The sequence below is a fragment of the Desmodus rotundus genome, chromosome 3, assembly GCF_022682495.2.
Source record: "Desmodus rotundus isolate HL8 chromosome 3, HLdesRot8A.1, whole genome shotgun sequence".
NCBI lineage: Eukaryota > Metazoa > Chordata > Mammalia > Chiroptera > Phyllostomidae > Desmodus > Desmodus rotundus.
In genome coordinates this window covers 103,459,796-103,475,672 of record NC_071389.1, presented here as the reverse complement: position 1 = coordinate 103,475,672, position 15,877 = coordinate 103,459,796, and the positions used below count along the sequence as shown (strand labels likewise).

General features: G+C 34.5%; 1 protein-coding gene across 1 annotated transcript in view; it reads left to right on the top strand.

Moving 5' to 3' along the window:
• The window catches only part of PSPC1 (paraspeckle component 1), a 77,224-nt gene that overhangs the window by 33,993 nt on the left and 27,354 nt on the right, over nt 1-15,877 (top strand). Inside the window, exons 5-6 of the mRNA XM_024580776.4 lie at nt 1,265-1,349; nt 10,026-10,131. Coding sequence (XP_024436544.2) covers nt 1,265-1,349; nt 10,026-10,131 — 191 coding nt within the window. The remainder of the gene's footprint in view (nt 1-1,264; nt 1,350-10,025; nt 10,132-15,877) is intronic.

Genomic DNA, 15,877 nt, shown 5'->3' with positions numbered 1-15,877 from the left:
GTCCCTACCCCATGTACTAAAAGCGACTTTCCTTAACAGAGTCCCTAAATCTGTTTTTTATGTTCCCCAGTTGTGTCTGATTATGTAGGTTTGAGGTACTAGAGTTTGAAAGAGTCTGGAATAGGGATAGATGGCTGAGCAGTAGGTGGATGGCTAAAGCACATTTAGAATCTGTCTGAATTTTTTTTCTTTGACGTAATACACAATTCAGTCTGTTTCCAATGTATAAAATGGGAAGATAATATTTACCTTGTTAAGGCTGTGTTGCCATCCATATTACGGGTATGATGGTAAGGTTATTGCCACATAGAAAGTTAACTGAAACTATTAGTTTTATGTAAGTTCCGAATGTAGTGATTTATTAAAAATACATTTAGGTAATTTATGTTCATTTTAGGAAATCAGATTAACATGAAGAGATAAGGAAAATAAAAGTAATCAATAATTGTGCTTTTCAGAGTATTTTAATGTTTTGGTATTTTTAAATAATGCATGTATGCAGACATAATGTGATAAGATATTACAAAGATTTTTAGCACTTGGAAAGTTTATCCACTACTCAGAGGTGCAGAAAAAATGTACTTTTTATTATCTTTTACTACTGTGGAGCCCCTTTTCTTCATATAGCAAGTAAGGTGTCAGTTCGAATGCTAGTCTTGTTTAAAATGATCTTGTTTATCCCAGTATTCAGCCTTTTTCCTCTTTCAGGAATTCTTTGCTTCTTGCCTTTTTCCCTAAGACATTGACTTGTTATAGGAGGAATCTTACACTAATTGTGTTGGGAGGGATGGTCTCTGAGCTTTTTGCAGTGTCTTACTGCTATTCCTACTATTTGTCTGGTCTGGTTCTAACCTGCCATCTGCTGATGTCTCCCAAGGCATCTTTTTGGGCTCTGCAGTTGCTGCTGAAAAATTCTAATATGATTAAAATATGTAAGTGAAAATACATCTATCATTTTATTCTGTTTTTAGTATGTTTTAATTCCTATGTTTAAAAAACTTGCCTATTTTAATTTATGAGCAGAAAGATGAATTTTATTCTTCTCTTCATACACATGAAGAAACAGGCCCAGAAAGGATATTAATTTGATTAATTAATTACACAGTTTATAATCTTTTTTTATAAGGTGATACAGCAGATACTGGGTACATGAGTATGAATAAATTACTCTTATGTATTGCCAGTAATAGAGAGTTTGTATGTTCATGGATATAAACATACACAAGTGCAGCTAAAATGTTAATGGGAAATCAATATTTTATAGATCTCATGAGGCGTCAAGAAGAACTCAGACGCCTGGAAGAACTCAGGAACCAAGAGCTGCAAAAACGAAAGCAAATACAACTGAGGTAAAAAAACAAACAAAAATAACATTGTAATATAGATGTGAATACACGTAGTTCTTGTGTGTCACTAATAAAACTTCACTCTTCCATTGGGAACAAATTGTACAGTTTGGAAAATATAAACAAAACTCAATTTTTCACTATACTTGGGCAATTACTCCACAAACTAGCATAATTCTTTGTTATTCTTACGATCTTTTTAGCTGGTTATTGACACTTCAGTTGCATACACTATGACCTTACACATGAGGCCTAGGCATTAATGCATATAATTTCCTATAAGAATGCACCAGTGTTTACTTCAGTTTCTCTTTTTGTTTTCTTGTGTATAATACAGCATTGCTATGAATGGCTTTATGTATAAACAAATTAACAGCTTTCCATGTACCTGTAATATTTAATTGTGAACTATAATTAGATAAATGTTAACTCTTAAAAGTTTCAAAATATAATAATAATTAGGAAATGTTACGAGCAAAGCTATGATTAAAACAAACTTAAAATTTGTTTTTGAAAGTGCGACGAAAGTAATGAATTCTTGTGTAGGAAGTAAAGTGCTCATAAAAAATAAAATATAAAGCAGAAAGCGTAAAACCGTGAATGAGTGTGAAGTGTCTTCACAGTCTGGGGATAGGTAGTAGTCAGTTTATTTTAGTTGACTTTTTTCAACAGCGTACCTGGTTTGTATACATGTTTCTGTCTTGGAACTACTCTGATTTTACTCTAACCTACTTGCACAAGGCTGCACCAGCATTCTAACCTGGGTAATTGTTAGAAAGTTTCAAATTTCTCCCTATAAACTATTGGGGTAGAGCTTTAATAAAATCCAGGTAATTCTGGTACAACCTAAAGTTTCAGAGTCACTATTGCATACAGCTCCCCACATCAACTCCTTACATGAGGGGCCTTTTTCTTTTTTAAGATTTTATTTATCTTTTTAAAGAGAGAGTTGGGAGGGAAAAAGAAACATCAGTGTGCAAGAGGTATCTTTTGGTTGCTTCTTGCAATGCTCCCAACTAGGGACCTGTTTCCGCAACCCAGGCAAGTGCCCTGACCAGGAATGAACTGATGACCTTTCAGTTTGCCTGATGACACCCAACCCAATGAGCCACACCACTCAGGGCTAGGGACCTTTTTTAAAAAAAAATTACTTATTTTTAGAGAGAGGGGAAGGGAGGGAGAAAGAGAGGGAGAGAAACATCAGTGTGGTTGCCTCTTGTGTGCCCACCATTGGGGACATGGCCTGCAGCCCAGGCATGTGCCCAAGAAGGCCAGCACTCAATCCACTGAGCCATACCTGCCAGGGCTGGGACCTTTTTTAAGGGTCTGGTTGCTTCTTTTCTTTTTATGTAAATGTGGTAAAGTCTGTTCTACTTTTACAAATTAAAGGAAACCTCCCCTTCTGTAACAAAAAAAACCCCCTATCTGGATCCAGTTTTCTCCTGTTACATTTATACTTGACGGGTTGTGTTTTGTTTTTTTTTTTTAACCAGTTAAAACTTATTTGATAAGACCTTAGTGGTATTTTGTATTTTTTAAATTTTATTTTTCAATTACAGTTTATATTCAATATTATTTTGTATTTCAGGTATACAGCAGAGTGGTTAGACAATCATACACTTTACAAAGTATTCTTTATACCTAACATTTCCAGTACACACATGGCATTAGACATAGTATTGGATTGGCCAAATCATCTGTTTAGTTTTTTCTGTAAAGTAAAAGACACATTTTTCATTTTCACCAATAACTTTATTGATTTGGATATCTTGAGTATGTCGGCTATCTCTTGCTATTGGCTTCTAGTGGGTAGAGGCCAGGGGTGCTGCTAAACATCATCCAGTGCATAAGACAGACTCCCACCAAAGAATTATTTTGGAGAAATGGTTGATTTCTAGAACTGAAAAATTTAATATTAGCCTGAAATATTTTTGCCGGACAGTAAGAACATACTTGAAAAGGGGTGGGGCATGTTGAAAGGATACAGGAGCCAAATTAAAGGAGCCCCTAATGGCCAAAGTTGGAACCATTTTAACAACAAAGTAAAAAAATGATACTGTTAGATTTAAATTTTAAAAATTAATTTCTTGATTTTAGAGAAAGGGAACATGTATTTGCTGTTACATTTATTCATTTACTTATTTACTTATTTTTTAAAGATTTTATTTAATTATTTTTAGAGAGAGGGACAGGGAAGGAGAAAGGGAAGGAAACATCGATGTATGGTTGCCTCTAGCACACCCCTCACTGGGGACCTGGCCTGCAACCGAGGCACATGCCCTGACTGAGAATCGAACTGACGACTGTTTGGTTTGCAGGCCCATGCTCAATCCACTGAGCTACACCAGCTAGGGCCTGTTTCATTTATTTTATACGTTCAATGGTTGCTTGTTGTAGGTGCCCTGAATGGAGATTGGACCTGCATCCTTGGTGTATTGGGACGATGGTCTAACCAGCCAATAGTGTTAGATTTTTAAATTGTAGAGTAAATATCCATGAGTCCATATGATAGTAGTAAGTGAATGAATGAATGGTGGAGAATGGCAGCTCATCCTTAAGATAGAATTCCAATTAATGAATGCTGGCCCTGGCTGGTGTGGTTCTGTGAGTTGAGCTCTGGCCTGTGAACTGAAAGATTGCCAGTTTGATTGCCTGTCTGGGTTTTGGGCCGGGTCCCACCTGGCATGAGAGAGGCAACTGGTTGATGTTTCTCTTGCACATCAGTGTTTTCCCTCTCTTTTCCCTCCTTTCCCCTTACTCTGAAAAGAAAGTCTTAAAAATGAATGAATGAATAAATGAGGAAGGAATGCTAGGGAGAGAGAATCACCGGTGGACAAACACTACAGTGATGATTGTTACACATATGGTCTACTGATGGGTGCTAAAGTTGTTAGGCCAAACTTCAGAAACAGGATTTACATAGTCTCAAATTTGTATTAGGTACATAGGGAAAAACAATAAACTTAAAGTGGGGAAACCCAGCAGACACCACCATTTCCAAGTGTTAAGGTTTATGTCACCTGTAATAAGACTTTGACACCAGGGCCCCCTTAATATGATGCACTTACAAGGATAGTGTCATTTTTGTGGTTTTCTTGCTAAAAGTTTATAGCCTCATGCTTGTTATGAGGAAACTTAAGACAAACCCAAATTGAAGGACATTATAAAAAATACTTCTCTTTAAAAGTGCCAAGTTTATGAAAGATTAAGAGGAACTGAACTGTTACAGACTGGAGGAGATAATAATTAAATGCAATGTGGGATTCTGGATAGGGTCCTCATACAGAAGAAGGACATTAGTTGGGGAAAGTGGGTGAAATTTGAATAAGATCTGTAGTTTAACTGTAGCATTATATCAGTGTTAATTCCTGGTTTTCATAATTGTGTCACTGTTATGTAAGATGTTAGTATTACACAATACTGCATGAGGGATATGTAGGAACTCTATACCATTTTTGCAACTTTTTTGTAAGTTTAAAATTAGTTGGCAGTAAGGGGGAAAAAAGAAAAAGTACCTTAGTTATTGGGGATACAGTGGGGAACAAAACACAAGTGCTGCTACTATGGAACCTACAGTTATATAGGGGGAAGCAGATATAAATTGGAATGATCAGATGATTAAAAAGCAAGTAAAGTGCACAGAACTAGTGTGGAGTACTTACTTGAATTTTTAATAGGCTACATAGTCTCACAAAGGTGAAATATTGATAACTTGACTTGGGAAGCATTCTGTGTGTATGGTAATTTTTTATTGAATGGATTTTCATTAATTTTATTTAATGTGCAGGGTTATGTCAGATTCAGTTTGAAATTCAGATAACTATATACTAACAGTCAAAACATTGAGTGAAACCTAAAGGTCGCTGGTTCAGTTCTCAGTCAGGGCACATGCCTGGGCTGTGGGCCAGATCTCCAGTTTCGGGGTGTGAGAGAGGCAACCTATTGCTGTATCTCTCACACATCGGTGTTTCTCTCCTTCTCTTTCTCCCTCCCTTCTTTTCTCTCTAAAAATCTTTCAAAAAAGTATATATGTATACATTTATCAGGTTATCACATTCATTTAAAATATATTAACATTTTATTTATTTAATTACACTTCAATAAAGCTGAGAAACGAATAAATGAAATGTTTATCTCCCTGTCTGCCCCAGTTTTCAGTTTCCTAGGTAAAAAAAAAACAAAAAACATTGAGTGATAATTTGATGGGAAATTTTTTTTATGCATCACTTTTTTTTTTAAGATTTTATGTATTTATTTTAGATAGAAGGGAAGGGAGGAAGAGAGGGAGAGAAACATCAATATGTGGTTGCTTCTCACGCGCCCTGCACTGGGGACCTGACCTGGCTGGCAACCCAGGCATAAGCCCTGACTGGGAATCAAGCCAGCGACCCTTTGGTTCACAGGCCGGCACTCAATCCACTGAGCCACACCAGCCAGGGCTGATGGGAAATCTTTATGCTGCTTTACATTCTAGCAGATATGGGCAGTGACAAATTTGTTAACTAGCTTACCTTGTGCCTGGTGGTGGGGAGTTACTTTTGAAGTTACTGTGGGAATTTTGATTTCATGACTTCATAATGTGTACAACTTGTCTTAAAATCAGTAGTTTTTGTAGCATGTGTCAAGGGAAGGGAAAAATTGCTGTGTCTGGGAATTTAATTTCATACTGATAATACTTGTAAGACAAAGCTAATAAAACTCTAGTAGTAAAACTGCAGAGATATATCTGACTGGGCTGCTACCACATAAGAATTGTGAATTGTTAACAAGCCAGATAGTTGGGACTGTTCCTTTTTGTTTTAACTTAGTTGGAAGATTGAAAAAACTAGTTTACGAAAGTATATTTTGAGAGAAATTATATGATTTATTTGGGGTATATATGTGTAGTTTTCCTTTCAATGCTACAAATTAATTTAGTTTTTCATGGGTCACTTAGTTCTTCATAGGCTATTTCAGTGAAGAAGGAAGGCCAGTACAAAGGAGTTAGATGTGTTAGTTCACTTAGTAGTTCATCCGTTGTTTGTTCATGTATTCCTTCATTCCTTTTCTGAATGCCCTCCTGCCCACCCACCATTCTTTCTCATTTATGTCATTTGACATAAATATCCCATGAAAGGTGTCCAGGGCATAGTGCTGAACAGGAACAGGGAGCAACAGGACTTTTCTCACTAGTCATATTGCAGCTTAGTGCCTATAGCCTCTCATTTTTCAGAGTCCTACAAAAATATGTAAGACCTGAAAACAGTTAGTTGGCTTCAAGTTAAATCTTGAAATTTAGGTTTTTATCAGTTTCAATTATGTATAACAGGAAGGATGTTAATATTTATCACAATTTCTTAATAGTTCCATTTGTGGCCATAGATGACCATTAAAGCATTAGTGGATTAGAAAAACTGCAAAGCAGCCCTGGTTGGTGTGGCTCAGTGGATTGAGCCATGGACTGTGAAGCAGAGTGTCGCTGACTGCCTCTTGTGTGCCCCCCACTAGACACCCGGCCCACAACCCAGACGTGTGCCCTGACTGGGAATCGAACCAACAACTGTTTGGTTTGCAGCCCATGTTGAATCTACTGAGCTACACCAGCCATGGCCATACAAATGATTTTTAAAAGCAGCTATAGGAGTACCATTCTTGTACTTGCCTTTTTTTTTCTGATAACTGTACCACAGACATTCTTTTATGTCTGTATATGCAAATTACCTCTTTTTAGCGGTTGTATTGTGTTCCTTTGCGTCAGGAGACCATAACTGTATCCCATGTATACTTAATTGTGTCTTCAACCTTTTCCACAGTGTATATCTGTGTATAGACACCCTGGCATATGTGTGGAGATATTTCTGTTTAGCTTACTGGAAATGGACTTGCACATTTAAAATTATCTTGTTTATTACAGGGTGGTCTTTAGCAAGGTCATTGTTGCAATTTGGAAGACCAAAAAGCTTTAAAAACCAAAAGCCTTTTCATGTGCCCTTATGTGGTATGATCAGATAAGAGTCTATTTGATGAAAAGACCTGACCTGCTCTTATGTTGTAGTCATCTCAAACCTTTACTGTGCCAGTATAAGAAAAGTCCCAACCTGTAAGAATTTTACAGCTTCATTTGATCCAAGCTGATGACAATTGTTGGAAAACAAAATCTCAACCAATTGAGAAAATCCCCAGAGAACAGAAATATAGCACCTTACTGTATACCTCAGAATCAAAGGAGAAGATACCGTGGGGTTTCATAAAACCCATTGGAGAAAGATAGGGAGGTGGGAGACAGCAAAGTGGGAAAACCTTTGTGATTGGATAAAAGATAAAATGATAGACACACAGTGTTGCACAACAGGTGGGTATAGGATAGTTAACAGTTAACAATAACAGGGGATTTGTGGTCTCCCACTGTTGTCGTACCTGTGCTTTGAAGGGTCAGGAAAAAGGAAATTTGACATTCCACAGGTATGTCATTGTAGATGCAAAAAAGACAACAGACCAGCTCAGTTAAGGTAAAAGTTGACCTTTGTTAGGAAAAATACTGGCCTAGGACATGACTACCTGCCATGAACTGCTTTTAAGTTTTTTTCATATCGTCCTTTGTGGTTAATTTAGGTCTCTTGAGTTTGTAATGCTGCCAAGCAGGGCTCCCCTGAGCTTGACAGGTTTAGTGTGTGGCCCCTTTTCTTCCACAACTATGTTCACAGAATGTGAATCTTCATTTTACTGCAGAAATAATTAATGTGGTTGATTATTGGGTTTTGTCTGATATCCCACTGAGGATATAATAATAGTATATTGGCTTGTTTTTAAATAAGCACTCAATTTGAAAACACATGTGGCCTAAAGGTGTTTTGAATTAAGGGAATTTTTAAAACTGTTACGTGTATTGTCAGCAGTGTATGAATATGAAACTATTTTAAAACATTTTGTTTTGATTTCAGGGTGTGAGAGGTAAGGAAATAGAAAAATACAGAAATACCTATTTGTTGTTCCACTTATTTATGCATTCATTGGTTGATTCTTAATATGTGCCTTGACTAGGGATCGAACCCTCAACCTTGGCCTGTGGTGTCAATGCTCTAACCAGTGGAGATACCTGACCAGGGCTGAAACTATTTTCTGTTTTAAAAAATTTTATTTTCCAGTAATGGTTTAAATTTAACACTATTTTATATTAGTTTCAGTTTTATAATATAGTAGTTAGACAGTCATATACTTCACACAGTAGTCTCTGATATTTTACCCACCTGGTACCATGCATAGTTATTACAGTGTTATTGATTATATCCCCTATCTGTACTGTTTATCCCTGTGACTCTTATGTAACTACCAATTTGTATTTTTTAATCCCTTCACCTTTTTCACTTAGCCCCCTAAATCCCCTTTGCTCACTCTGTTGTCCTCTATATTTATGAATTTTTCAATTTTACTTATTTTGTTGTGAAGTCATAATGGTATTTGTCTGAAAGTATTTTCTTAACAGTAAAATTTATGTGTGATAATGTTGAACAAGTGGCATAACCAATTTACTCGAGTAGAGTTTTATGTTGGGAACTTAGACTTGCTTCTCAAAATAGTTCACATTTTGCTTGAAATTTCTTAGGAACATTGTCTTGTTACTTGTGTGTGGTCTGACACGAAGCCCTAACAGCCTTTTTGTTCTGCTGGCTGTGGGAGAGATCACCATGTCTTTTAGTTTGGCGACTGGTATTGTGGGGGGACTATTGTACAACAAAGAACAACAAAGTTTCTTGAATTTTGAATATTAATGCTCAGTGTAGAAAGGTGCATATAAGAGTACCCTGGAAAATGACACCTACTAAGGAGTATCAACATTATACAGTCTTTACTATTTAAATTACTTTTTTGTTTTAGAGCAGAGGGCATGTATACATGGATTTGATTTTAATGCCAATATTATGTCAGTTACTTTCAATATTATTTTGTAGATTTTCCTTCTTAATCATATAATAATTACTGATTTAATAGTAATCCTGCAAATACAGTTTTATTTTCTTTTCCTTAATGCATGAATATACCTTTACGATAGAGGTGGACAAACATTTTGGAGGAAAGGCTAGATAGTAAATACTGTTTTAGGCTTTTCAGGTCATATGGTCTATCTCAACTTATCAACACTGCTCTAGACCAAAGGTGGTCATAGCAGGAAGTAAATGCTTGTTCTATAAAAACTAAATTTACACAAATAGGGTGTAGGCTGACCCTTGCTTCAGTGGGTTGTTGAAATGGGGGTGGGGGGGCTTGTTAAGACCTCCTTCTACACATAATAGAATTTTTGTGTAGGCATTACAGTTTTTTGCACTGGCTTACATAGGGATAGATTCCGAGTGTCTCTGTACTCTGGCTATACAAGTGATGGATCCCAGGCTTTTCTCTTTAAATAGCAACAGAGTACATGTTTGAGCTTTTGGACTCTGAATTTTATTATTCTAAGCATTTAAGTACCCTGGTTATATGTTGTTACTTTTTTGGATTTATCATAGTTAAGATACTTTATTTCTTCCGTTTATTTGATTTATTAAAGTTTTAGAGCAAAACAGGAAGGTAAATCTAAGCCAGTCATTATTGACAGATTTAACATAATGTAACTTACATAAATTATTTTGTTTAACCTGAAATAAATCACCTGATTATGGCTTATTAAACTATCATGCTGAAATTTATTTAAATATCTTTTAGACATGAAGAAGAGCATCGTCGTCGTGAGGAAGAAATGATTCGACACAGAGAACAGGAGGAACTGAGGCGACAGCAAGAAGGCTTTAAGCCCAATTATATGGAAAATGTAAGTAAAATACCAGTTAACTAAAATTATTTTCTGTTAGTTTGACATTCTGTGTTTAGAATTCTTTAGATATTGCTTAATATATTAGCGTATTTTCTAATCTTGGTGAATTTATTTTTCTATGTTAAACTAATTTTTTTAAACCTCTTTCAGGTATTAAATTAGAATTAGTTTCTGAAGGTAATTCTCATGTTTTATGAAATGGATGTTAAATTTTTCTTCAATTTTATTTTATTTTTAAAAAATATATGGTACTAAATTAGAAATCTTTATAAATTCATCTCCATTTGACTGATTTTCACCATTTACTGAGATTATAAATTTTTTTATTTTGGAAGATTTTAGACAGTATAAAAGTAGATTAGTATTATGTGTTCATCACCCAACTGTAACAGTTATCAACACATGGTGATCTTTTTAATCTTCTAGTATACCTACTTTCCTGAATTATTTTGTATGAAATCCTTTACTTCATATAATTTTAGTCATCAGTATTTTAATGTATATTTCTAAATGGTAAGGATTTTTTAAAAAAAATGTCTTTATATCTTAAAAACTGTCAATTCTTTAATTTTAATAAAAGCCCAAATTTTCTCAGGTCTTAAATTTTTTCATTTTTATATTTTAAAAAGAATTAATTCATTTTTAGAAAGAGGGGAAGGGAGGGAGATAAAGAGGGAGAGAAACATTGATCGCTTGCCTCTCCCACATGGCGGGACATGGCGGACAATTCAGCTATGCGTCCTGACTGGGAGTTGAATCAGTGACCTTTCTGCTCACAGGTGGTACCCAATCCACTGAGCCACACAATGGGGCTTTTTTTCTTTTAAAAACAGTTGTTTTCTTCAAATTGTCTAATCCAGTCTCTTTAGTCCATAGGTTTTCCTCCTCTTTTTAATTTTTTTCCTTTTTTTTTTTTTTTTTTTTAAATAAAGTCTCATTGCACACAGTGTCTTACATTTTGAATTTTGTTGATTGTATTCTTGCGGTTGTTAACTTTCTCCATTCCTGAATTTCTTGTAAACTGAAGTTAGTTCCAAAGACTTGATCAGACTTGAGTTTTTGTTTTGGGGAGGCAAAAAGGTAGGGCAAACAAGAATTCTTCAAATGTTAAAATTTGCAAGTTTTTAATAATAACCAACATAGTCATTGTTTACCTTAGGTGAATGCCAGTTTAGCTCATTCTGAAAAATATTTACTAGTATTTTTTTTCTCTAGATGTTTAAAAGCCATACTTACTTAGTAAGTTTGTGAAGCTAGAAGTATTCAGGTCATTGGTGTCCTTTTGTTCCTGTTCCTTTTTCCCTAGAACATAAACTTTTCTTATTCGAAAGAATGTATACACAGTAAAATAAGTTCTTTTTTTAAAATATATTTTATTGATTATGCTATTACAGTTGTCCCATTTTTCTCTCCCCTTTATTCCTCTCCGCCCTGTGCCCCCACCTTCCCCCACCTTAGTTCATGTCCATGGTCATACGTATAAGTTCTTTGATTTCTCCATTTCCCACACTATTCTTTACAGTAAAATAAGTTCTTACTTGTATAGCAACAAGAAATTGTTATCTTCCTATCAAGTAAATATCCATTGAATGAAAATTGTGGCATTTAATTCAGTTAGAGAAGTTTTTATTTATAAGTCATATGAAAGATTTGATTTAATTGATTTTTGAATTCATCACCAAATTAGTTGAGTAGGTTTTTAAAGCATTGCTAAAGTTTTTTCAGTAATTTCTAACATTTTGAATTCTCTTTTTCTCCTTGAATGCATAGGACTTGCTCTGTGACATATTTGAAACCATGGTTTTAGGTTTTTTGGCTGTTATATTTGAATATAAATATGTTAGATTTATCAATGTGAGGAAATTCTCCGATGTTATAAAAGAAAGTAGAATTAAAATTTTCAGGCCCATATTTGGAAACTAGTTGCTAGTATTTTTCTCTTCATATATAGTCAAGGTATAAACTACATGTGTTCTATTTCTTACAGAAACTTTATTTTGTTCTATTAAGGATTAGGCGATTTCTCTGAGTCTTCATGAATGTGAACATGTGTTTTACTAAAATGCTTTAAATGGGTAGAATTAACTTTCTTAACACTTTTCTGGCATAAACTTTATATTCTTGGAGCATATGTGTAGCTGTTTGTGTTAATGTCTTATCCATAAGTCTTTTAGGGGTCTAAAAGGAAATGATTAAAATGTATCTTACTGTTAAACTCTATTAAGTTGACTTATCACAAATTTGTTTGCAGACTGTTCTTTGAAGTCATTTCAGTTTTTCAAAACATACACCAGTGTTTTAATATGCTCAGTGGCATTTAATATGAGTATAATTAATGGGCACATAGTTTTAATTTTTTTACTTTTCTATTAAAAACTGACTTGGAAATGTTGCTGCAATTTAAAATTGAAATACTGCATATTTTAATTTAAAAATACTTGGATGTTTAAAATGCATTTTAATGATGGGCAAAAGTTTACAAGTACTGAATGAATTTTGCAATTAAATAAATTTGATATTTAAATACTCATGTTGGATTTATTGGCATTTTGAAAATAGATTATTGTTCCACCTTACTACAGAGCTAAGAATGGTATTTATATTTTTAAAGGGTTAATGGGTGGTGGGAAAAAAATATTAGAGATATTTGTGACCCACGAAACCTAAAATACTTACTCTTTGGCCCTTCACAGAAAAAGTTTGCTGAAGCCTGGGCTGGAGTGTTGGTGACTTTTTAAAAATAAGTTAATACTCATGTAAGGCTACAAAGTTACTGTGTTCTTAATTTTTTGAAGAAGAACCATATTTAAAATAGTGTGTAACAATGGAATTAAATCTTTGGGGGGAAATAGTTCTTGTTCTATTTTTAGATCTTTTTGAGATTAGAAATTATGAATGCTTATAAGTTTTTCATCATTTTCCTGTCAGTTTTACATGGTTTGTAACTTCATCATGCTTGTTAATTTATACTAATCAATTAGTAAAGAAACATTAAGAAAAGTTCCTTATAGGACTTGAATATTTTTATGTTAATGGAGAAAACATTGAGGTAGTTTTAGTTATTTTATATTTATTTTGAAAACTGGCTTTGGAAAAGATTATTAAACAATTTTAATGTTTATTTTTGTCTTAAAAGCCTTGAAATTAGGCCCTCTTATATGCTTTCTCTTTTTTTACTGTTCAGTTTAAAGGGAGGAATCAAATGGTAAGTGTTCAGCTCCCCACATGATGAGAGTAGATTTACTTGGTTTGTTTTAATATGCCACCTGTCATTTCTTTCTAATATTTCTATTAGAAATACTCCAGTACTAATAGTATGGGCTTTGAAGTATAAAGTAAATACTGATTTCCATATTTTGTGTGTTTGAATAGTACTTTCAAAAAAATGTGACAAAAGACAAGGGAAAGCACACATCATATGTGGTCATGCTTTCTTTGTTAACCTACAGCTTTGTCACAGTATTATGACATACATGTGAATATATTTTTAAAAGTTTCAAGGATATGTCAGCCCTTCATCACTTAGAAGTTGTCATTTTTATTTTATACCTTATTTCTCCTTAAAGAATATCAAGCTTTTTGACAGTAGCTCCAGTAATTATAAATTAAACATGTTATTTTTCATTCCTGTAGCATAATGTATTTTTGACTACCATAGCAATGTATATATTTTTATGCTGTGCCTTCATTACATTGAGGTTTGTATTTACTAGAGTATAAAGTGTATTTGAACTGTTTTCTAGGTAGTATTTATTAGGTTGAAATTTTCTCCTTATCATAGTTTTATAGCTTTTGGACACATCACAGAGATTATTCTGTTTTTTTTTTAAATTTATTAAATTTATTGGGCGTTATTCTGATAACAAGAATTTATGAGATTGTCTTATGATTGTGTATTCATGTTAGTTTGCTCCACTTACTGTTGATCAAAGTGGTTTAAACATTGAAGTACTACAGTGTCCCAGCCTTTATTTGTAGATGCAGTGTGGGTAAAGGGGAGATTTTTGTTTTTAATTGATTTTTTGGGAGGGAGAGAGAGAGAGAAACATCAATTTATTGTTACACTCATCCATGCATTCATTTGTTCATTCTTGTATGTGCCCTGACTGGGGATTGAACCCACAACCTGGGTGCGTCTGGATTATGATCTAACCAACTGAGCTACGAGGCCCGGGAAGGGGGAGACTTTAATTAGATTTTTTAACACAATGCCATTTGTAGAGTAAACTTCGTTTTCTTGGGAAAATGGTAATATCATAAAAATACCTAACTGCCATTCTAGCTATAATAGTTATAAAATACTTCGTTTAGTAAAGTTGGGGTTGTGTTTAGATTGGGTGCTATTTGTTAGAAGTGCCTTTTTCTAGTATGATAAATGTTAATGTTTGGTTTTTAGTGAAGAAAAGAGTTGACCTTCATATTTCTTTCAAATACATACCTGAATTGATATTGCAGAGTTTTTATTCTTATTTAAATAGGTGGGAATAGCCCTGGTTATTTGAACACATGTACATAATAAACCCGAAAAGATATGTGTATTATGTACTAAGGCAGTAATTTGACCCAGTTATATTTGTTTCTGTCAGTGGCTGTCCCATTAACGCTCCAGGGATAATTAAGTAGTGAGGCCAAAAGCATTAAGGAGATGTGACCAAGAGGCTAAGGCTCTATCTACTGTCTCTTCCTTGGCAATATTTTTCAAACAATGCATAAACAGTCGGGGAGCTTTTTAAAAATATGGGTTCTTAGGTCTACAACATACAAATTGATTTGTGTTGTGGTTTCAGTAGATTCTGATACATTGTTTTATTGATTGCTTTTTTTGGCTAAATCCAGTAGCTGACAACCCTTGCATCACATGGAACTTAAGAAAATGCCCAAGATCAAATCCAGCAAATAATTTGATACAGTGGATCTGGGTTGGAGCCATGGGACCTGCATTTTCGGAAGTTCTTCAGGTTACTTATTTTCATCAGCAAAGATAGAACACCGCCAGCCATGTATGGAAATGAGAACAGGAGTAGTTGAATTTTTTATGGGCTCACAGTCATTCTACTCAGGGGACAAGATTCATACAGTTAACAGTGTAAATAGCACCATATTCTATATGAATAGTTCTCTGTGTGAGTTTGGTGTGAAAACTTTTAATTGGGCTTTCAGCCTATATAAGGGGGTGAGAGTATTGTCTCAAATCATGTGTTAATTTTTACTTTTTTAATTATTTCATCTAGACCAGGGGTCCACAGACTAGGATAGGCCAGGTCAAATCTGAACACTGTCTGTTTTCAGAACATCTTTATTGGAGTACAGCTATGTTGATACTGTGTTTATGGCTGCTTTACCTCAAAATGACATAGTTGACTAGTTGTGACACAACTGTAGGAAATGATACCAAGACTCTATGACTTTCAAAACCTTAAATATTTACCGTCTGGCCCTAAACCGGAAAAGTTTGCAGACCCCTGATCTAGGGGTAATCTGGGAGTTGGGGGGAATCTATGAAAAGTGGCTCATGTTAACCAAACTCATAAAGAGTTTGTGAATTAAAATGCAAATATATTAATTTATATGTTCTTTTCCAGTGTTTTTTAGAAGGTTCATTGAGCAGAGCATCTCATATCCTAGACCCAAGGTTCCGGAAGAATCCAAATTAGTGCCAGAAGTTTCGTTGATAGTTAACGGTTATGGATAAGAGCAAAGTTACGGGAAGACTGATAAAGCATCTCTGCCCACAGCTCATAAT